Genomic DNA, 22350 nt, shown 5'->3' on the forward strand with positions numbered 1-22350 from the left:
TAAGATTTTCCTAGCTGCTGCAATGAAGGTTGCCTCTATAAATGCTGAGAATGTGGTTTACAGCACACTCTCAAAGTCCATGTTTTAGACATAAATCCAGGGTGTATAAGACACATTCAAATGAATGAAATTCACTGAATTAACTCTTGTAATCTGAGGAACATGATGTCTCTGTTTGCTGAGATGTAAAGAATTAAGAATAAGTACATCAATATAAAAAGCTTAATACCAGCTGTCTAAATTGTTAACCAACTAATAGAATTAAAAGTACTACTCTTCTAGGTAAAATGAATTTAGTAATGAAGTGGCCCACTTTATTCATTTTCAGAATCATGTGGGCACAATGCTCTTAACTAATGCAATTTAATTTTTGAGAGGCAAAGATACTCTAGGACATTGGATGCTTTTTTTACTACTTAGCTGGATTATTTTTAAAAAGGGAATTTTAGAATATGATAACAGTAGTAAGAGCACTTACAGTGGGCTAAGCATGTGTATCACATAATCCGGTTAAAGTCTTATGCCATCAGCAGTGACTAAACACATGGAAAGTTAATGTCATTTTGAATGACTGTTGTGTTTTCTAAGCAGTAATAAAATACAAATTAGATTACTTAAGAAGGCATTGTGCTAATAAGTTGTTTCCGGCAGATCTGGTTAGAGTGAATTTTGAAAATACTTTGTTTTTGAAGTTGTCATCAGGCTTGATGTTCTGTTGAAATCTTTTTGCTAGCTGCAGATCTGGGATTCTGTGCAAGCGGACCAGCATTCAGCTGTCCATAGCTTCTCTACTTGAAGTCATCCATTAATTCTTTCTTAAACCACCATGTGCATGTCTCTCCTAGTGGATGCTTTTCAAAGCAGTAGTATCGTTCCCCATGCTGTACATTTCTCCAGCACTTCACCTCTATATTGGATTCTTCCTTCTTGAGTCATACGTTCAGGCATACACTTGGAGCTTAAGACAAGGCTCTATCTGATATTGATGTTTGGTAGTAGAATAACGTGCCTAATATTTTGTTCAGTGTTGGTATCCACAACTCAAGATGTCACAGATTTTTTTGTGATAAAAAATGATAAAAGATTTTGTCACAAACCGAATAGATAAAAATGCTTTAATTCAGAATATCTTTTGATATTATGAAGCTTATTTGACATACGACCCTCTGATGAAAGTTAGATCATGCTAGACAATTGTAATGGATTTCCATGGCCCTTCAGCATGTGGCCATAAATAAAATATACTGCTTAGATAATTTAGTGTACCAGACATCACTCTCTATTACACCATGAGGAGGCTAATAAAATATAAATGGTCCTCATCTGAATACAATTATTTATTGAATCCTGACTGGCTGTTCACACTGTGAACAAGTGTAAGTATGTGAATGTTTGAAATTTTAACTTCCTTTTGATTGAAGCATTTCTTAGATAATGCACTAGCTATTGCAGCTTCTCCCAACTTTTTGTGGGAAGTGGCTGATTTATGTATGTAAATAAAGATTGATTCCAATCTGCATGGCCCCCCGTGTAACTCTAGGTTTCATAATGATGCAGATCTGAGACATTTAAAAAACTGCACTGCTTAACTTAGAAGTTAATGCTGCCATTTACTGAATGTAATTCAATACTCTCAGATGTTTGTAATAATTTTTGGAGAATAGTAACATTTTACTAGGAAAGGTACAGTGGATATCTGGTTATGTGGCAGTGAGCTCTTATTGTATTGTACAGTTAGTTAGGTCCTGCCAGGTTTTTTCCTCCCATTACAGCAACTGGGATGCAATAAAAATGGAACATGTCATTAGGTGTAGAAGGGTACTGCTGTAATTGTTTCAGAAGACACAGAAATATTCTATACCTAACCAGCAGTATCTCTCTTAAGAAATATCACCTCAGCAATTATAACAGTCGTTAATAAATGCCTGTTTTTAACCAACCTGGGGTGTATTCTTTTGTTGTTTCATTTCTAAAGGACCTGGGACTACTAAGTCAGCAAAATCTACAGCAGTGCCACCAGGACCTCCAGTGTATTTGGATCTGGTGTACATTCCCAACCACAGCAATAGCAAGAATGTTGATGTTGAGTTTTTCAAGAGGGTGCGATCATCCTACTATGTGGTGAGCGGGAATGATGCTGCGGCTGAGGAGCCAAGCAGGGCTGTTCTGGACTCCCTGCTGGAGGGCAAGGCTCAGTGGGAGAGCAACATGCAGGTAGGCTCTTTGCTCATATTTCTGCCTGGAAATAAAAACCTCTCTGGGAAGCAACTATGCATAGCCAGAGCAGTTCTGGAGTGGATGGTGGATGCTCAGGATGTGAGGTTACTTTGCCAGGGCACCTGGTTTCACTAGTGATGGGATCAGAAACTCAAGTGAAGCACAGAGCTGCAACATTCTCAGCCACTCCCCTATTCTTAACCCTTCTGATCTATCTCTGGAGAATAAAACAGATTGAAACTCTTGGTTTACTAGGCTATTTGGCTATTTATTACTATCCCACATAGAACCTAAGCTTGGAAATCTTGCAAAGGAAAAAAAAAGCGAACATTCCATAGTTTGAATAGCAATCATGTGCAATTGGATACTTCTCATGCATTTTCAATGTGATAAGTAATTAAAATATTTGGCCGTTACCTGAAGGACTATCAAAGCAGATTACACTTTTCTGCGACTCTGGAAAGCTACATCTCAACACCTTACAAAACAGAGACAAGGTTTTACTTCAATAAACTGCCTCTTTACAGTCATTTTATCTTATCTACATTATTTCTTTTTATCCGTCCATTTACCTTACTACTTATGGCGATAAGATGCACTCTTTATAAAAAGAAAGCATACTTATCAGTTGAGAATTTAACAGAGTTACTTTCTATCAGTTGTTTCTGTTGTCCGCGTCTGAAGAGCTCTCCTTATTTGTTGTTGCAGGTGACCTTAATCCCAACCCATGACTCAGAAGTGATGAGGGAATGGTACCAAGAGACCCATGAGAAACAGCAGGACCTCAACATCATGGTTTTGGCAAGCAGCAGCACTGTTGTCATGCAAGATGAATCTTTTCCCGCATGCAAGATAGAACTGTAAGAACGGGCCGTGCATCCCAACACTAAACTTCGTTTCCAGAAATTCTTCCATTTGAAAACACTTTTTCTAAAAGTTCGACCCACCTATTTCGACTGCTGAACTATATACCTGCCAAATACTATACTGTGTCATGGTGATGCAAGTCACTAATATTTTTCAGTCTTTGCTGATTGCTAAGGGAAATAACAGCATTCCCATAGTAGGGTTCAGATTACTGCGAAAATACAGATCCAGTTTCATCTCTGCTGAACTTTTGGAAACCATGCACTAGCAACCCTAACTGACTTCTGCCAGGTATAGGCATTTGCCCTCTAAAGAGAGGGCAAAGTGAGAGAAAGAGAGGGGTAGGAGGAGAAAGTAATAACTACTTAGATCTGCATTAGTCTCATGGCAATAGATGTACCGCTTACTGCAGTCTGCTTATGCTCTCGTATGAAAAGAAATTTTAAACTTTTTATCTATCTGAGCTATCACAATGGGGATACTTACTTTACAAAGTCAAATTATCTAGAAAATAAGAAGAAACAGAATGTGTCTAGGAAGGGATGTTCAACCTAAACTCTCATTAGCAGTTTTTCACTTTAATTTGAACTCTGCATACTGACATGCCATAACAGTCATAGGCCAAATATGCACATTGTCTAAATCCCATCCAGAACTCTAAAACTTTCCTTTCAACATGCAGAATTGTTGGTCTAAGGCATGCTCCCAGTGAAAGTCCATTTACTCCACTCAGAATTGACCAGTCCATGTGCTTAAACACCCATGTCAAGTGTTGATTGACTGAAGCAAAATACCAAAGCAGTTGGGAGTACAGTAGACAATTTGCCTTAGAAAGTGACTTGAATGTACAAAGAAACTTGATGCACTTATTTTTTACTGTTGAGACAGCAAATTTATAAAACAACCATTTAGGATCATAGTTACACCAATAAAGAAGTGTGAGTGTGGTACTAGAAACCTATCCGGCTGGTCAAACAGTTTGGTGCTACGAATTACGTATGTTAGTCATGTGAACACTTCATTGTTGCACCTGGACAGCTCAACAATGCAAGATGACCTTTTTTTTTTTTTTTTTTGAAAGTTTCTTTTGTACTGTGAAAGCAAGATTGAAGGGGTATCAGAGTTGCAGAACTTAGTGAAATATTCAGAATGATGAAAAGGTTGCCTGCGAGGCTGTACAGTATTCAACCTTCCTTTGTCTTACCTTATTTTATTTGTTTAATTTAAGAGTGAATATGGGAACAAATGTACAGAAACCTTTTTTAGCATTGCGTGAACTTTTAATAGATGAATTTTTAACAAGAAGCTTTCATTTACAGGAAAATGCAAAGAAAAATTTTCAGGTGAAGGCAATTTTTTAGTAGTTTTGTAAGGTAAATGAATAATGTTGTTTAAGGTTCTAGTGAGAATGGATATTGAGGTAAAATTAGTTGAAAATCATTAACTGCCAAAACTTTTTTTGAGGTGGGTGAGGGGGCATTTTGATGGTAAAATTCATCTATTGACAATATCAAAAGATAAGATTTGCAATGATGATTACCTAGTATTTACAGAGATGTAGGCTACATTTTCAACCCTCAGAAGATCTTGCAAGATGATAGAACAAGCAATAAGCTAAAGTAGGTCCTTTTCCTTTCCTTCTCCTTTTGGTTCTGCCTTTCTCTTTTCCCCTTTCCCTTTCCTTTTCCTCTTTCCCTTTACCTTTTTCCTTTACTTCTTCTCTTTCCCTTTTTCTTTCTTTTTCTTTCCTTTTCTTTCCTTCTTTCTTTTCTTTTCTCCTTCTTTCCTTCTTTCCTTTCCCCCTTGTCTTCCCCTCCCCTTTCCTTCTCTAGACTGCCTGCAGAGGAACAGCATGTAGAATAGTTCCATGATTCAAGATAGTCTGGATTTTTAGTCTCAGAAATTTTACCCCAATAATAAAAGAAATATATTGCATTTAAGAAAATTTGTGAATTGGAAGTTAAAGAAGGTGTTAAGGCCTCCAAAATGGGGATATGTGCTGGTCTGTATGATTCACTGTTATGGCTGGTATTACATTTCAAAATGTAGTGAACTGTGACCTTATTTTATTTTCTTTACTTCTAATTTATTTCAGATACATTGTTAGGATATTTTTGTTTAATAGGTATGTGTTTGCACTCCTAATTTTTATGAATTTTTCTTTATTACACTTTGGGGCCCTTTAATTGTGGGCTCTAAAGGCCCATTCAATGCTGTGAATTACTGTTTGTCAGTTGTTGCGGTTTTTGATTTATTTTTAATGTCTTCCTTTTTTTCATACGTATCTCTAGCAATACTGTTTTATTTATTGCTATACCATTTAAGTTTCTAAGAACAAGTCAGAATGACTATAGCACAAAAGGCAGTTAGAAATGAGTTGTGAAAGCAAACATACTTGCTGGGCTCATAATCATTTACTTTAAATTTCTTTAGTAATACATAATCTTCAAAGTTTTAGGCAACATGTTTGACAGAATAGTTGTACTGGTACTGTTTCTGCAATTCTTTCTGCTTTGTCTACTTTCATATGTAGGTAAGATTTCAAATTTTTTGAGAGGATGGGAACAGATCTTCTGGTTTTCTGGCAAAATCTGAAACAGTTTGTACCTTTGCTTTGGTAGAAAATCTGTTTTAGGCACAGCAGTGGTCCTGAGACACATCTCACACCAGTGTGAATCAGGAGCAATTTTGCTACAATCAGGGAAGTTACAGTCACTTGATCCTACTGTAAATTAGAATCAAGCCTTAAATCTCTCAAAGTAAGTTTGTGATGGCTCAAGCATTTGTTTTACTTATTAAAAAAAAAAAAAGAAAAAAAAAAAGAAAAAAAAAAAAGGCAGTTAAAGCCAATCTTAAAATGTACATTCATTTTCTGCTGCTACAATAATATTAAAAGCCCAGCCTGGCTCCTCTGAGGTATTGTAATGCCCGTTCCATCCATTTCCTTTTAAATGGTAACCACGCCTGGGTGCAACATAGTGATGAACTCCCTCCTCTTGCCCTTAATGTCTTTCCTGTCTGTGGAACTAATCTAACTGTGCTAGTCGTCATACTACACAATTAGCTTAGTAACAGTCATCAAAATGTACCATGTACATTAATGATGAGTGCTGTTGATCGGCATAGATTTCTAGGAGCATGGTTTGTTATTGATTACTCTAATTATAAAGATTCAATATTTCAGTGTAAAGGACACTCCATTTAAGTGATGGTGTTATCCATAATAGCATCCCAGTCATGATCGTTATGCTACTAACTATTCTACTTAATAAAATTCAATGGAGAATTACCTTTAGAAATCATCCCCCCACTCCCGAACTTGGACAGGGCCTCTCATGCATGCCTTTTCAAAGTCCTGTGGTGGGCCCAATGTCATTGACCTCTACTTTTTATCCCATCTTTCATAGAATTCACTTTTGTTTTTTTAAAATTACCTTACATGCAGTGGTTAATGGAGATAACTGTGTATATGAATGTTTTTTTAAAAATTGTCTATGATAGCTTACTCTATTTAGGAGAGTTCCAGTACTCATTTTACTAAGATTTAATTGATTTGTTAATTGAATTTTGAATTCCTCCCACTACAAGCAAGTCAGCTCCAAAGAGCGCTTACTGTACATCTGGGACATTTCTGTCATATGCTTCTCTTTGTTCATCTGTCGCCAGAGGTTCTTGCTCAGTAATGATGTTTTGAGAGAAATAGTAATATTGTTGGTCTGGATTTATTAGAAAAGGAGAAGTATAATCTTTACATTTGAAAGAAACCGTAAGCTTTCATCTTTTCACATAATAATTGAATAAAACACTAAAAGCAATTAGGGGTAAGCATTTCTTAGAATGCAGTTATATGGTCCACCTGGTTTAAAAATGTTTGGTACTTAAAAGAAAAACAAAAAAGTCTGATTGTTGTGACTTCACAAAAGAAAAAAAAAATCTAAAAAATTAAACAACTGAATAAAATAGTGGCATACAAAATATCAAAAGGTTAAAAAAAAAAAAAAAGAAAAAAAAAGAAAAAAAAAAGAAAAAATAATACAAAGCTTCTCTGTGCTAGACTTGCTAGGAGCTCCAGATGGCAGGAGCTACCTCTTCAAGACTGGGCTGTAATCACAACTTTAAAAGAACAAATCTGAAATATGCTTTCACGCATTTGCATGCAGCCATTTTCTTCCCAGCTATGGAAAGAAACAGTCTTGTTGCTACTGAGAAGCACCTCACACACCTCCTCTCTCTTGTTCTGAATGGTGTTTGTGTCAGTCTGCAGCTGTGTATGGTATTATGTCTTATAATCCTGCATCACTTCTATTCTATCCAGTCATATCTAATGTAGAAAATTAGTTTCCAGTGAAAGTAATATGTAGTGCTTTTATGATATTTGTGTGCAATATCCCCTCTTCCATTGAGGATATTTGATGTAAAAGAAACAAACTCAGTTCCACAATAAAATACAAAAGTGGTAAAGTGGTGTTGGCATGTTTCTTGTCTTTGTGTTTGTACATACTTGTAAGTTTCCCCTTCCTTTCAGTCATGACTACCTATTACTTGGGGTTTTGCTCGAAGTATCAGCGACTAGATATTAGATAGGAACCAATCTCCGTTTCGAAATTTGAAAATAAACAAAGATTACTTTCATCTCTTTAGGTGTAGGACATTACCTTGGTATACCATGATGTGACTTCTTTCCGTTCTCACTTCTGTATTCCTCAGCAACATAACACCTCATTTTCAGTAACTACATGTTCAGCTGGCTGTGTCAAGAGATGGTACCCAATAAAGCCACATCAAACCAAGCCCAGCCTGGTTAGAAAATATTTTTTTTCCAAACCAGGGAGTTGCTTGCAGTTTAACACAAGTGCATTGCTTGTTTCCAGTGGACATAACCTCCATTGCCCATTGATCTTGGTGAGCAGAACAGGGCTGGTCAGCACAAAGGATGTGAAAAAGGCTGGGAGTCAAGCCTTTGTAGTTTTGCTTTATGGCAGCCATAGCAAGGTGCAGCAGTGATCATGTCTGTTTTTCTCCTCAGTGAGCTGTAAGCCAGTGGGTGATGGTAACCGACAGCGTGCAGCTGGCTCTCCAGAGAAGCTGTGTCAGTGAGGGGTTTCCCTCCTCCTCAGCCATTCTTTTTGTGAAACCTTCTCTCTCTCCAATTTCTAAAAGGCCGCATTTCTAACTTCCAACAGTATCAGTAAGAAATATTGTTCTTGGCTTGGATTGGGCTGAGCGTGGTAAAGAAGAGAGAAATAAAGACCAGATGAGAGGAGTAAATGCTATGAATCCTATACCTCAAGTATAATCCTGCATATGTTTGTGCCAAGGCTTTTTGAGCTTTGTGGTAGAGTAGCCCAATCCTTCTTAAAATATATTAAAATGAATGATTTAGACAGGCCAGGTCAGGTTGCCATCCCAATTATCCATCTGTAACTGAAAGGTATGGCTCTAGATTTACATCGTTGGGACCACCCCTGGAGCCCCTGAAAAAAGGGTAACCCAGCTCAGTTTTGTTTCCATTACTGTTGCTAATGAACAAGTTCAATCAGCTTGTGAAGCATTTCAGAAGACACAGGAAAATCATAATCCCTCATGATAGGCCTCTTGGGTCTCTCAAAATGATGGATCTACTTTGTAGCATCCCAGACCTAGAGGCTGTTCAATACCAATTTTTAGTGCTTTATGTCTGGGAGGAACCGTGGCTCCTAGAAGAGAGGCACACAGAGTTCACTTGAGTAATGTCCATGGTGACGCATCATAGATCCAGCACATCTCCAGGGCTACAGCAGTCTTTCACTGCTGACTGCTCCCATGGTTCTTACCTCTCCTACAGGCTGGCATGAAGCCCACAGGGCATTGTCATCTTTGTATATAGCCCAAACCAGTAGAGGATAAGGTCTCCTGAGCAAAGCTGAATACCCTCAGCTTCTAGGAGATTTACTGGCTTTTGACTGCATGCACAGCACCATTTCCACCAGAAATAAAATCATTTACATTTTCTGAAATATTGAAAACTAAGGAACCAAATCAGTGGGTTCTGCATGCTTCCTGAGCACCTGTCTGCTGGTTTCTATGGATCCCTGCCACTTGATGTAGCTGCTTCTCCACTTTCCAGCAGCTCCAGCGTAACTTCCCATTGTGAGGAGGTGTCAGGAAGAGGAGTGTGGCTGCGTCTGCTGCCAGCTCCACTGCCAGAGTGACTACATGTTCCATACATTGCACATTATGCATGACAGACAGGATATGTGAAATAGAGGGTCTCTATACCTCTCTATATAAACAAAGCTAACAATTTTTGTTAGTTACGTTCTGTAGTTATGTTCAGTATACCTGTGAAGGTCCAGAAACCCATTGTGAATGGATCTCATCATATCTCAGCCCAGCTGTGTAGCTGAGCTTGAACAGCTGATAGTAAGCTGAACCGCTGAGCCACTTAAATGCTTAATATGAACCCCCTGGACAGTGAGCCAGGGTTTCCAGCAAGGGTTTACAGTTTCCAAAGATAAAATTACAGCAGCAGCTACCCTGTGTGTTAGAGCAGAATAGACTTGAAAGTTTTCTTCCCAATTCATTCTGGTGAAGAACTGTCAGGATTTGTAATAAGCAAGATATATTTATAATTCTGATAATTGAATGAGCTCCAATGCTTTCTGCCTTGGGCATTTGCAATTCAGAATATGTTGGGAGCACTTGAGTGTATCAGACTGTTCTAGAGCAGCAGCAGAGATGGTATCATGTTGATTGCTCATAGTTCAGTGACAGCTTTGTGACTACTGAATCACAGAATCATCAAGGCTGGAAAGACCAGCAAGACCATCCAATCCAACCACCAAAACGTGTCAAGACTGCTCTATAGATGTGTAGATTTATCTACCCCAGCACTCCCTGGGCAGACCGTTCCAATGCCTTCTTTCTGAGAAGAAATGTCTCCTACCTGAACAACTCCTGGTGCAACTTAAGGCCTTTGCCACTTGTTCTATTGAAAAGCTGAAGGCCTACATGAAGGCTGTGTATGCAGAGCATGGTCTACAGTGGAGAGCACAGTTTCTGTTACTTTTACTAAATTTACTCTTGAACTGTTGTTTCATGACTAATTTTTGGCCAACATTTCATTCATAACAACAGTTATATTCCATTGGAGCCTCTGTCCTGAGGTCAAGCTGTTCCTGACTTGTATCAGGAGTAGGTTTCCTTCTGCAGCAAAAGTGCCATGTCTTGGTATGAACATTTCCTATAATTATACTCTTCTAGAAAGTGAAATTTCACTTTACTTTCCACAGATGTACTCCGTTATTCTCTAGACCCTTTTGCAAAGTTAACCCACACTTACACACAAAAGAGCCATAGCAAGACCAGCGGCATGACCTGCAGGGTTGGATGGTGCTCTGTGAGGTCTGAAGCCAGCAGCAGTGTGCTTTTACAAACATGATCACTCCTTTTTGAGGAGCGTGTGGCACAGTGTGTGCCAGTCCCACATGCACCAGATCTGGTGTTACTGCAAATAGGGTCCATCTGTGCCAGGCTCCGGGCAACACTTATTTGAGCTGCAAGAGAATAAATATGTAATTTTCCCCTTGTGAATAATGCATACGATTTTCAGAGCTCTGCTGGGAGTGTTCTGCCAATGACACTTGTGGAAGAGTTACATATTTGCGTACCTAATCAGAAGCATATTTGGTGTCTGCAGAGGATTTGAACTGGGAAGCTGCAGACTTCCCATTTCAGTTAAGTTGATAGTAGAAGGCTGAACTTTAACTCCTGAAGTGCTGGTCCTTCTCCCAGCAGTAGCAAAGCTCGTGCAGACATACTGAAGAAGCTCTGCTCCTCAAGGATTGGTTTCCCTTGCAGTGCTGCAGAGGCACTGGGCTTGTGGTCACTGAGCATGCATGCAGCACTGTGACCAAGTAACAAGTAGATAACAAGTAGAGAAATAATTCAAAAACTATTATGAAGAAAGACATACTCCAGTGGTTTACAAATACACTGTTAAGAGAGAAACTGAAATATCTTTAATTCAAATCACAGCTGTGGTCATGAAAGAAAGCGAGATGTGAAAGAACATTTCCGGGAGAGGCAGTCCACAAAGAGATTGTGCGACCAAGAGAGATTCCTGCAGGGAGCACTGCGACAGCCCTGTCTGCATGCAGCACTGTCTGGGAGCTGACATGCAGCAACAGGCAGCCACATTGCGGAAAGCCTGACTGTGGCCTTGTGAGGAGGGCTTGCTGGGCTGTGAGCTTGCATCTAACATGCACCAGGGTGCAGAACTAGAGGAACTCCGATCCTTTTTGTGTTTGTAGAGAACATAAGAGTAGGGGTTTTATATGTTTATATGCACATATATAAATACTTCCTTTGGCATCAAAGCTTGTGTTTAAGCAGCACTGGATCAAATACTACTATATGCCCTTTGCTCAGGCCTTCTAGATGAAGCCAGCTCTACTACAGCAGGTGATGGGGGCCACAGAGACACAGGCATCTGGTTAGAAGGGCTCTGGGCTATCTGGGACCCAGACTTACTCCTGGGAGCTGCTGAAAGTTTGGACAAATTCTGTCACAAAGTAACCTCTGACATTCCTCCATCTTGAAGGATGGAGGGCAGTGACCCAGGGGCAGATGTACAAGGTTTTTACTGAAGTTTAGCCGTGACCACAGGACCCCTGCTCCATCAGGAAATGAGAGGCAGAGCCCCATTGCAACCTGCAGTGGCTCCCATCCCCAGCCAGACGCGGTGCACACACCTGGTCCCAGCCCTGCCCAGCCCCAACCCCACAGACCGTCTCCCCTGGGCCACGCACAGCGCAGCTCCCGGCATGGGTGGGTGCAGCCCTGGGCAGGCTCCGGCCCTGTCTGTGCTCCTGCACACCTTGCTCTTCTGCAGAAAGAGCAAATGCAGGATAACGATTGGGTTAAGTAATAAACAAACACTGCTCTATAATGAAGAGCTGACAAAGCAGCACATGAAGTGCTGTTTGAAGATGGGAAATTCAATTCAAAATTGCTCATTAATCAAGCAATTTTTACCAAGCCTCGCTGTTATGATATCTTTAGGAAGTACTCATCCAAGGCCACCATAATGTTAATTTTAATGGAGGGACTGGGAAAACCATTACAGGCATGGGGCAGGTATGTGTGCAGTGCATCTGCAAACTGGGGCTCACAATCTCCTGACTGTCAGCAAGGCCTGAAGTTTTCGGTACCAGGTCTTGAGTGCATTGGTGCCCTGCTGCCTGATACAGTGGGGGTGTGAAGACAGGGCAAGTGGGAAGGAAATGGATGTGGCTAGATGTACAGGAGGATTGATGGGGAGATCAGAGGGGACCCTGTGCAGCAGAGAAAGCTGACAAGAGGAGCTGCTGGCAAATTCAAGAATGTACAGGCAGGCTTGTGGGAAATTTGGTTCATGAGAAGACACTGGTTTGGCAGAAACTTGCTGCTACTGAGATGGTGGTGAGACCAAGGGTGGGGGAGCAGAGAAGGTGGGAGACCAATCCGCTGTGGAGAAATACATACCAATGGCAGGGAGGGAAAAGGGGTCCATGTGTGGGACTGGTGAAAGCATCAGAAGAGGTTTCTTGCTCAGAGTGATGCTGAGCTGAGAGATACACGACAAGACCTGCCAGAATTTCTTGCTCCTTAAGCTACAAATGATCTGAACCCTCTCCCATGTGTACTGCGTTTGGTGCCTCTTGTCTGGCCACCACAATCTGCTCTGATGCCTGCAAAGCACTTCACAGGGAAACTCCCTTCTCCTGGGGCTAGGGGACAAGTGGGAGCAGATTCAAGTCCAGTGCAGAGTATCTGTTTTATCCATGGTGAGGTTATCCTCCTCTCTCTTGGAGGACAACATCATACAACACTTGTTCTCCAGTTTATTTAAAGCTTGTCCCTGGATGAAAGGCTGTATCAGTCAGAGTTCTGGCTACAGGCTGAGCCAAAAGCATTCAAACCCAGTACTTAAGAGTTAAAAAAAAGGAGGCAGCCTGCAATATTAACAGGTTGATCAGTGCTTAGAGGAAGATTTTTTTCTGTTGCTATAGCAGTTAAATCTAAATAAATAGTAAGGGGGCTTAGCTGTGTGGGAAGTGATGCATGCTCTGTGAGATAGCAGGGATGTGGCAGCTGGCTGCTTGCCGGAGCCTGATGAGCATTAGCAGCCTGGCATGTCCACCCAGCAGGGTGAGCAAGCAGAGATGGGGCCAGAAACAGGCTGTGCATGCTGCCAATGAACAGATGCTAGCAAGCAGCTAGAAGCATGGGACTATCCACTGTGGCCTAGCCAGATAGTATCTCATAGGCATGGGAGCAACAGCTGAAATGGCTGAAGCCATACAGCAGACCCTCCATGTCTTAAAAATGTGGTGTACAGAATATCCGTGGAAGAAGAGTTGGATATTTTATCAAGAAGCTGAGAACAAAACTGGATTATGCAGGATCAATTGTGAATCTTTGGAGGTACAATCCATGTTCTCATGCCAAAAAGCTGAACACAGGCACAGGAAGGACACTTCAGTCTCTTGTGGCCAGCTAGGAATGCTATCTTCAAGCCACCAGTTTTAAGAAAACTGTTCTCAGAAGTGTATTTGGCCTCCCGTCTCTCTTAAGGCTAGAAAGCATTAGGAGCACTTAAGAGGAAAAAAAAAACTTCAGGAGAATTGATAAGAGAAAAGTTGCCTGTAAAGGCTACTGCTGGATTAGTCAGGCCAAAACAAAGAATCACCCCCTCACCTGGAGACTGCACTCCCACTGCACTATGGGAGAGACTACAGGAATTGCTGACAAGAAGGGCAAAGAACCTTACTGTCATGTTCTCAGATATAAAAGCAATCAAGTTGTGAGTATACTCACTGGGAATAGGCAAAGCAGTTGGTGAATGCCAGTAAGATGCCTAACCACAAATAAGTTCAGAGAATTGCAGCATGTTCTGTTCTCAAAGGATTTAGTAAGCGTGTGATGTGAGATTTAGAGCTCTAAGGCTAGACAGGTGCATGATAAAACTGGAAATACTCCTCAGATACTGTGGTAGAACACACTGAGGCACCACTGTTAACACAACAAGGTGCCATACAGAAAGGCTGTTGTCAGGGTCTCCCTCTTTTTAAGAAGCTTGCCCTGCAAGAAGCTGCAAAAAATTGTCTCTTGATCAGCTTCTGTGGCAACAGGGAATGTAAGCATGATGCAACCCACAACCTTTTCTTCCTTGCCATCTTCTTTTGCTCCGTATGAATAGATACATCATTTTCACAATCTATAGAATAGGGCATGGGATTATGTATGCAGCTGAGGCAAAAATGGGATTAAGTCAAAAAAGAACCATGAAACAGTGCCCAGAACTTAAAAGGAAATGCAGTGCAGAATGAGGCCCCTTTACTGAGGTGATTGCACCTGTTTCTCTACTGACCTTAAAAGTGGAGCAAGGAAGTGCTAATGAAGTTGGAAATTTCTCAATTCCTTACAGGAAAGCATTTTTATAGGCACATCTAAGTGCCTTTGCAAGTGCTAACTCCCTGTTTCAAAAACAGTCGAAAGTAGGCTTCCAGCTCCGTGTAGACTAGCCTGAATTTTCCAAGTGGGCAGGAAAAAAAAGCAGTCAACATACATTAATCCTCTTAGTGGCTAAGTTCAGAGTGGCCCAGGCATTCTTTTCTGTGAGAAACTCACATTGAAACAACTTGTGTTTGAAATTTTCCCCTCTTCTTTTGTTTCTTCCACCCTCTACAACTTTTACCACAGGCAGTGCCTTTGTTTCTTTGTCTTGTCTCCATACCACCCCCTGCCTGGCTGCTAACAGGAGGAAAATATATTATAAACATGATGATTTCTAAACTACACATGCTTTTGCTTCAGGAAGCAGGCAAAATGGAAATAGATTTATTTGCATATAGTAAATAGTCGCATACAGTCATATTTGCAGCAGTAATTAAGTGAAATATTAATAGTGAACAGTTCATGTACAGAGGAATGCATACCATTACGGCAGTCTGAATTTCAGTATTAAGCAGATGCCTCAGCTAGCTTCCTAGCTTCTAGTTCCTGCTTAGCTTTTTCTCTCATTTCTCTTTCTCTCTCAATGAGAAGTGCTTGTTCTTGTTCCCACTCCTTTAGCTTCTGCTCATGCTTTGCGATGTCCTCCACTTCACATGCTGGCAGCTTCTCCTTGACGAGTTGGGTGGTCAGGGTTAACAGGCTTTCAGATTCAACCTTGCCAAGTGAATGCAGCTTAGAGTACAGCTCCTGCCACAAAAAGGAGGATTTGATGGGACAGAGAAAGAAAGAGACAGTCACAAAATAATCAGTGACCAAGCACTTCCCTGAAACAACCAATATATAGTTGTTCGAATCTAATGATTAGTTGTGCTGATCCAGGCTGGCCATTTTGTCCTAGCTAAGGATTTTGACTGTGGTACCAGGTATCACTTCTTCCCCTTGGAATGCTAACCTTCAGAATAAGTTTTTCTGAACAATATTACTGAAACAAGAAAGTTCCATTACCTACTGAAATTCTCTTTATTTTTCCAAGTGTAGTCACCTGGTATAAACAAAGATTAGCTGACCAGTCAATAGTGAAAATACAATTTAAGCACTTCTTTTATGTCTTAAATCAAAGCAGACTGACTGCTGTGTTCCCTAATGCCTGCATTAGCATCACTCTCCACATATGCAAATCACTTTAAACACTTCCTTACTAATAGCAAACTTCCAAGTTTTCTGCCAACAGTTACTTTGATCTGAGGTTTGACTGTGTTTACACATCCTAAACACAACAGAGCTAAAGCAAGTAATATTTATTCAGGTATATTCTAAAATGTAACTAAAGATACAGCTTCAGTAACAAACTGCAATACTTCTTTCTTGAGCTTTACTTACCAGAGCTCATGCAGCATAAATATATTAATTCACTTAAGATGAGTCATTGACTGATACTATTTCTAGCTTTATGGAATATTTGGCCTGATGGCTCTCTAACAAGCTGATTAATTGCCTTAGAAGTGCAGATATACAGATAGCCAGGGAAAGAGTTTCCTGAGGGAGGAAGACGACATGGCACTGGCACATTCCTTAACCCTTGCTCATTCATTAGATAGGAACACATTTTTCTGATTGTTCTTTGAAATAAAATATTTCACTGAAACAGGCACTTGCAGAAATGTTTGAAGTAGGTAGGTACACCCATGTGCTTTTTTCATGTGTTTTTTTGAATAAACCCTACTAATTTGCACTGCAAGATAACTGAAAGAAGATGGGATAATTAATCATCATACTGTGACTCTGAGAACATGATGACATTCAATCTTCCACGCCCAGTTATCACTGGGAGCTTGCACACTATGCAGCTGGCCCACAGTGTTCCTCTTACCCAGGACCCATTGCAATAATCTGCAAAGGCACTACAGCTCAACTGTAGCCTCGAGGTTATACCTTCTTCTGAAAAAAGAAATTGGAGCACTTCTTCTGATACCTTTTTACCTCTTCCCGCCTCAGCCAACACAACTACAACAGGTCTGCTCTTTTGTCAGGCCCAGGGAAGCAGATAAAAAGCTCTTTTAACACTATGTATGCAGGACTGAGTGCTTGGGAATTTGGCTCTGTCGCCTTTGATTTTATGACAAAGTTTATAAACTGAAACAATGTGACATTACCAAATTAAAACCAAAATTAGTATTATCTGTGTATTTATCTCTCTTCTGCTTGAGATATGAGTGAATTTACAGTACATCCTGAATAAATACGAAGACAGTATGGTTTGGGTTTGACAAAGGAACACAATTCCTGATAACTGATGCAGAGTCTCCCTACTACCCACTACTGAGGATGTGCCGGAAAGATGGATGCTAAAAGTTTGGATGCTAAAACTAAGCAGTATGAAACTGAAGATGAAATGCAATGAATTGGAAACTAGCAGGGCCTCTCTCCTAACCCATTACTGGTACTATTGAACTCTGGAATCTTCTCTACTCTGCTGTAATACATTAATGAAACTCATTTAGGAAAGTAGCTATATCCTGCAGGTATCAGAAGGGCACATTCTTAAATGGCAAACTCATTGATTTTTATGAGCAGTCTCCAGGGCTCTGCACACAGATAGAGAAGGTACATTGCTTTTAAAAAGGGTGCTCTCAGCATTTATATGATGTAATGCTTGCCCACTGATCACTGACACAGATGGAAGGAATTGCCTAAGGAACACTGCACTGAGTAGTATGCCTAAGAATATGGTATCTGGAAACAGGTAATTACAACATGAATGAGAACATCAGACACAAGATTCTAAATTACTGCTCTGAAGGCTTTATCTGGAAATAGCCAAAGGCTCTCAAGTCCTGCTTGCTAGAGGCGAAGGACATTCTGCCTCTCACATATCTGATTTCCTAGACAGGCTGCCACAACTTTTTCAGGTACTTCTACAAATGGCTGTTTCAGAGGTTTGTACTAGACATAAAGTCCAAGACAGTGTAGAAAACCATGCAGAACGTGGTACAGGAACCGTATGTCTGGACAAAGTCCAGATGCTCTTCCTTGCATGCCTGGGTATATCACTCGTGAAAGAGAACTGGACAAGCATGAGACTGAAGTGATTCATTTTGAGCACCAGGAGAAAGACTGGGACATGCTTGCTAATGCAGAGCTGGACAAAGTGCAACAGTCTTTTCAGCAGCAGAAGTACAATTACTGTGTTGGGATTAAACAGCATGTGCCAGGACACTGGCACTGAATGCCAATATCACCAGTTTTTTTCAGAGCAGCCAGACCCATAACTTCCCTTAGATCTGTATGTATTTCTAGTGTACTTTCACTTCTGTCCTGCCACTGTCTAGGGGTTCAGCTCGGAAAACTGACTGCTGCTGGCTTAATGGATTTCAAAGAGGAGTATAATAGCTCTTCCAGACTTAGCAGAAGTGGCATTCTGTCTTGAAAGCTCTTTTTTCTCATCAAGACAATTGGAAATTATGACTTCTTCATATGTAACTTACTCTTGGATACCTACATTTCATGTAAGTGCTATTTTTCTTTAAACTTCTCAGAGACCTTAGAGATAAAGATGGACAAAGTAGTTTGATGGATCATTACTACATCAGGGAATGTCTGAAATGGGGTTAATCATGGAAGAAAGGTTGAAGCAATGAGAAAAATATCCTCTTGGCACCGCTCTTCCCCACTGTTTCACATTTAGACCTTGTTTTGAGCATTCATCATTATTTTGTTCAAGGGCAGACAATGGATGGACAATGACAGACACAAAAAAATGCCTCATTCTCTCCTTCAAAGGGCATGTGTATTTACCTAACTCACTGTAATTCGTCCAAGCATGAATTATCACATGCTGTCCACTCATTCATTCCCAAACACTCCAAATACAAAGTCCTAAGTGCTTAAATGTAATATTCAAAGGTTAGTGGTAAATAGTCTATATAAATATAAACCAAAGAAGGGAAAAGCAAGTGTTGGTAATGTGAAACCACAGGGTAACAGTCATCTAATTTCTGGAATTTCTTTAGAGCAACTGTCTGTATTCAGAGCTGTTCAAGGTCATGACAGCAACAGTGGAAACTGATGGTCTAAGGAGAGAGCATTACTCCTGGAATTATAAGCCAGACTAGCTTTAACCTAGGGTATTTGATTTTTACCACAACACAAATGAGAAATGATCAAATAAAATGGGATTGTTATATAGCTATGAGATGCTTAAAAAAAAAATACCATACAGCTATGCTGTAATGTTTGAATTTTATATTGTTATCAATAGTGTAACAAACTAAAGATAAGAAGGAAGAGATATATCCTTACTTATTATCCAGACTGAAAGTATAGATGCAACTTTTGTACTTAACGTACATAAATGGACAATAAATTTAGGATGGTCTCATCTCTGGTACAATTTATTTTAATGAGCAAGAACCCACACAAGGTCAGATAATGGATCTCTAATGACATACCACTTTTGCAAACAGCATTTGGATTTATCATTCTGATGTATGAAAAGTGAAGATAAAATCCCAGCAGACAGACAAAAGACAAGTGGCCTTGAGCACTTATTTGTTTGAAGCCTGCTTCCTCTTTTAGTAAGTGAAAATGTAAGGTGACATCAGTTTCAAAAATGCCAGGTAGCCTCCTGGTGCACTGAAAGAGTGTCAGTCTACTAGCCATAATCTGTAAACTTATTTATCTTCTAGTATGTACTAAGGATATCTATAGCTTAGAATATTTAGATGAAAGGAAGTTTCCTACCTTGAATCGGCTGTAGTACTCAGGTATTTTCAATTGCTCCGTTTCTTCTGATTCTGCATATTCTGATTTCTGTTCTACTTCTTTGGCTTCTTCAGATGGTTCTGGACCAGGTTTTGCTTCAAGGACAGACCGTAAAACGGTCTCCAGAACATCAACCTGGGCAATCACATTTGTCATTGTTAGCATAAACTGTTTGAAACTACAATCTGACTATTACCACCACCAGCTTTATAAACAGCTTTGTAAGTTACCATGTAATTCCAGAAGACTACTTTAAATGATAAATTCTAAAAGCAAACAGACTCATTCTTGGAAGAATTCCATACTGCATTTTGGACTTTTGAGGTTGGACATTTTGAAGACCCTGCAGCAGAACAACTCTGTCAGACTCTGTCAACAGGTCTCTGTCTACTCCCTTTGAGTCAGGTCCTGACTGGTATTTGAGAATGTGTCAGGCACTAGACTAATGTCTTCTCTATGTCTGATACTTAGCCATAAATACTAATGTTAAACAGTAGCCCCTGTGATAGTGTGATACACAGTCACAGATACATCTAAATAAAATATTACTGTGGAACATTCAAAGAATATAGTACTTAATAGATCACCCTAGTTCCTCTTTAGTGAAAATAAGGGGGAAATCACTTATTCAACAGCAACAACATTCATTCCTGTCATGGATTGGATAATGGAAATGGGAAAAATGGTAATACAACATATTGGTAAAGGTGTATTTTTAATCTCTATGACTCTTGTTTTTTTCATGATCTCCACTTGAGAGTTACCAACAAAACCACCATCTCTTAACTGAAGCTGTATCAAAAAAACTCATTAGTGTCCTGTGGGACTTACTAAATTATTTCCTTATCTATTATTGATACAAAATATGAAATTGCTATATGGATGTTGCTGCTGTTCTGGAAATAACATGATTGTCATAACTTAAATTACTGAATGCAGATTGACTGCATTTTAAAGTTCAGCCTTTACAAATATAAAGAGCTGTTACCCTTCTGTGAATCTTTATTCTGAATCCTTATCAGTTGGAAGAAATAACTGTGTAACCTTGGAATCTATGAAACCTGCCACAAGCAAAAGGTCTCTTGATATCTATATGGTTTCATTTTTGTAGCATAAGTATATAATGCTAAAGAATAAAAATGAAGCATAGTTGAAATAACATTCTTGCACTAAAATGTAATTCAAAACTACCAATACTGAAATAGGATTTAAAAAAAAAAAATCAATGAAATTCTGACTATGTGCTTGGAAATACATAAATTCTCATTTGGAGAGTTTCTCAAACAATCCCACATACCAAAATTTGCTTGTCCACACTTAAACAATATAACACTAACTCCTGGTCTGTTGTTCTGATAGTAATAAAAACTCTTTCTGCCAATAGTAATGGTAGAGAGAAAAGAGACCTTGCTAGTGAGAAACAGAGAAAAGCTTAAATCCTGAAAAATAAGCAATTGATAACGATTGACCAAATCACAGAAGATGTTTACATCAGAACTGTGCAACTAAAATAGTTGTCATTTGAAAACTTTTTGTTTAGATAACAAAATTTATTCAGCTAGAAGATAATATTACATTTTAGAAAAGAACTAAATTTGAAAAAACAGGATGACATCTTTCTCAAGTGTTCGCTATTGTGCAGGTTTATCAGGACAATGATGTACAACATGGCCCGTACTTACTAGTGCTATGACCTGATATACCAGATGCAATCCTGTTTCAGCACTAAGATGTTTGCAGATTGCCCAGAAAAGTCGGAGGAGTTCCTTACTTTGTCTAGTGTTTATAAGTGGAAAGAATCACAAATCTATTAGGCTGAATTCTTCAGGCTTGGATTAAGAAAGAAAACTGCTGAATCACACCCCAAAAAATAAAATGGTGGGAGTTTCAGATGTAATGCTTCCTTCCTTGTCTTATCCAGTATTATGCAGACCTGCTTCTCCATATGGAACATCAGGAAAACCTGCTGATCAGTGACCTGGCCTTTGTACATCAAGGGAAACGCAGAGCCTAGTACTGGGAGACTCCCATCACCAGGCAGTCTTTCAGGAAAGAACACCAAGAATAGATGTTGAGAGCCTCAATGCTTTTTCTATGTAGCATCCTATGTGGTTTATTCCATCTAAAATGGCTGGTCCAGGAGCAGCCTAAAGCATCACTCTGATTGAAATCCCAGCATCCCTTAGTCAGACCTAATCTCACAAAAAGACCAAATTTACCCATCCTCTTCATAAGAGCACACTACAACCCTTCTAGAAACCACTCTGAACTCAGGAGCAGTACTATTTAGGACATAAAACCACCTGAAAAGACAAAAAGAATTAGCCATGAGCAACACAAGGCACGACACTTCAAGTATGCTCTGAGTGAACTGGGAAGTACCTCAACAGGAACATAAATGGCATGTGGCAACACAGATAACTCACTCCCAAGGACAACGCAATAGACATAATTGCTGGCTTGCCAACAACAGCAGTATCTCTGTTCTAAATCACCTCTCCTGGACTCCAAAGAACTCTGAAAAATTGCTGGGCCTGGAAAGGTCTGATACTTTCTCATTAGCAAGACAAGTAATTTGCAAGTTTTACTGGAGTTTGGCTTGCATGTAATTTCTTGTTTTATGCAGATTACGTGAAGTTTTCATACTTACAGCTTCTTGGCAGATTTTGCTGTCTCCTGGCAAAGAAGCTACATTCTCCATCACCTGCAAGGCTCTATTTAAGTATCCAGGTGTCCACATCAATGGCATTAGGTTGTATACAGCTCTTAGGCCTTTATTCAACTCCACTTTCCCTGTGATAAGACAGTACTTTCAGATTATTACTTGAAAATTCAAGTCCTAAGGAAATCTATAAGAGTTGACACAGTTCTCTGTGAAAAAGCAAGTCTCTAGGTTTGTCTGGTAAGAACAACATTCTTTTCTATGAAGCTGCTTTGACAGAATTGTTATTATTGTACTTAAATGAAGCGCCTTCTGTTTTTGCCCAGTTTCAGGACTATCATGTCTGTTTCTTGTTCCTCTCTACT

At 39.7% G+C, this 22350-nt stretch overlaps 2 protein-coding genes across 2 annotated transcripts in view; one reads left to right on the top strand and one right to left on the bottom strand.

Moving 5' to 3' along the window:
• The window catches only part of MAP1B (microtubule associated protein 1B), a 70595-nt gene extending 63050 nt beyond the window's left edge, over positions 1-7545 (top strand). The window contains exons 6-7 of the mRNA XM_031602608.2: positions 1976-2214; positions 2926-7545. Of these exons, the coding sequence (XP_031458468.2) occupies positions 1976-2214; positions 2926-3081 (395 nt within the window). The 3' untranslated portion in view covers positions 3082-7545. The remainder of the gene's footprint in view (positions 1-1975; positions 2215-2925) is intronic.
• Positions 7546-14925: 7380 nt separating this feature from the next.
• Positions 14926-22350, bottom strand: part of MRPS27 (mitochondrial ribosomal protein S27) — a 48355-nt gene continuing 40930 nt past the window's right edge. Inside the window, exons 9-11 of the mRNA XM_031602606.2 lie at positions 21974-22116; positions 19303-19458; positions 14926-15309 (exon numbers count right to left, since the gene is read on the bottom strand). Coding sequence (XP_031458466.1) covers positions 15070-15309; positions 19303-19458; positions 21974-22116 — 539 coding nt within the window. The 3' untranslated portion in view covers positions 14926-15069. The remainder of the gene's footprint in view (positions 15310-19302; positions 19459-21973; positions 22117-22350) is intronic.

This window comes from Phasianus colchicus, chromosome Z, assembly GCF_987193195.1.
Source record: "Phasianus colchicus chromosome Z, bPhaCol1.hap1.1, whole genome shotgun sequence".
Classification (NCBI taxonomy): domain Eukaryota; kingdom Metazoa; phylum Chordata; class Aves; order Galliformes; family Phasianidae; genus Phasianus; species Phasianus colchicus.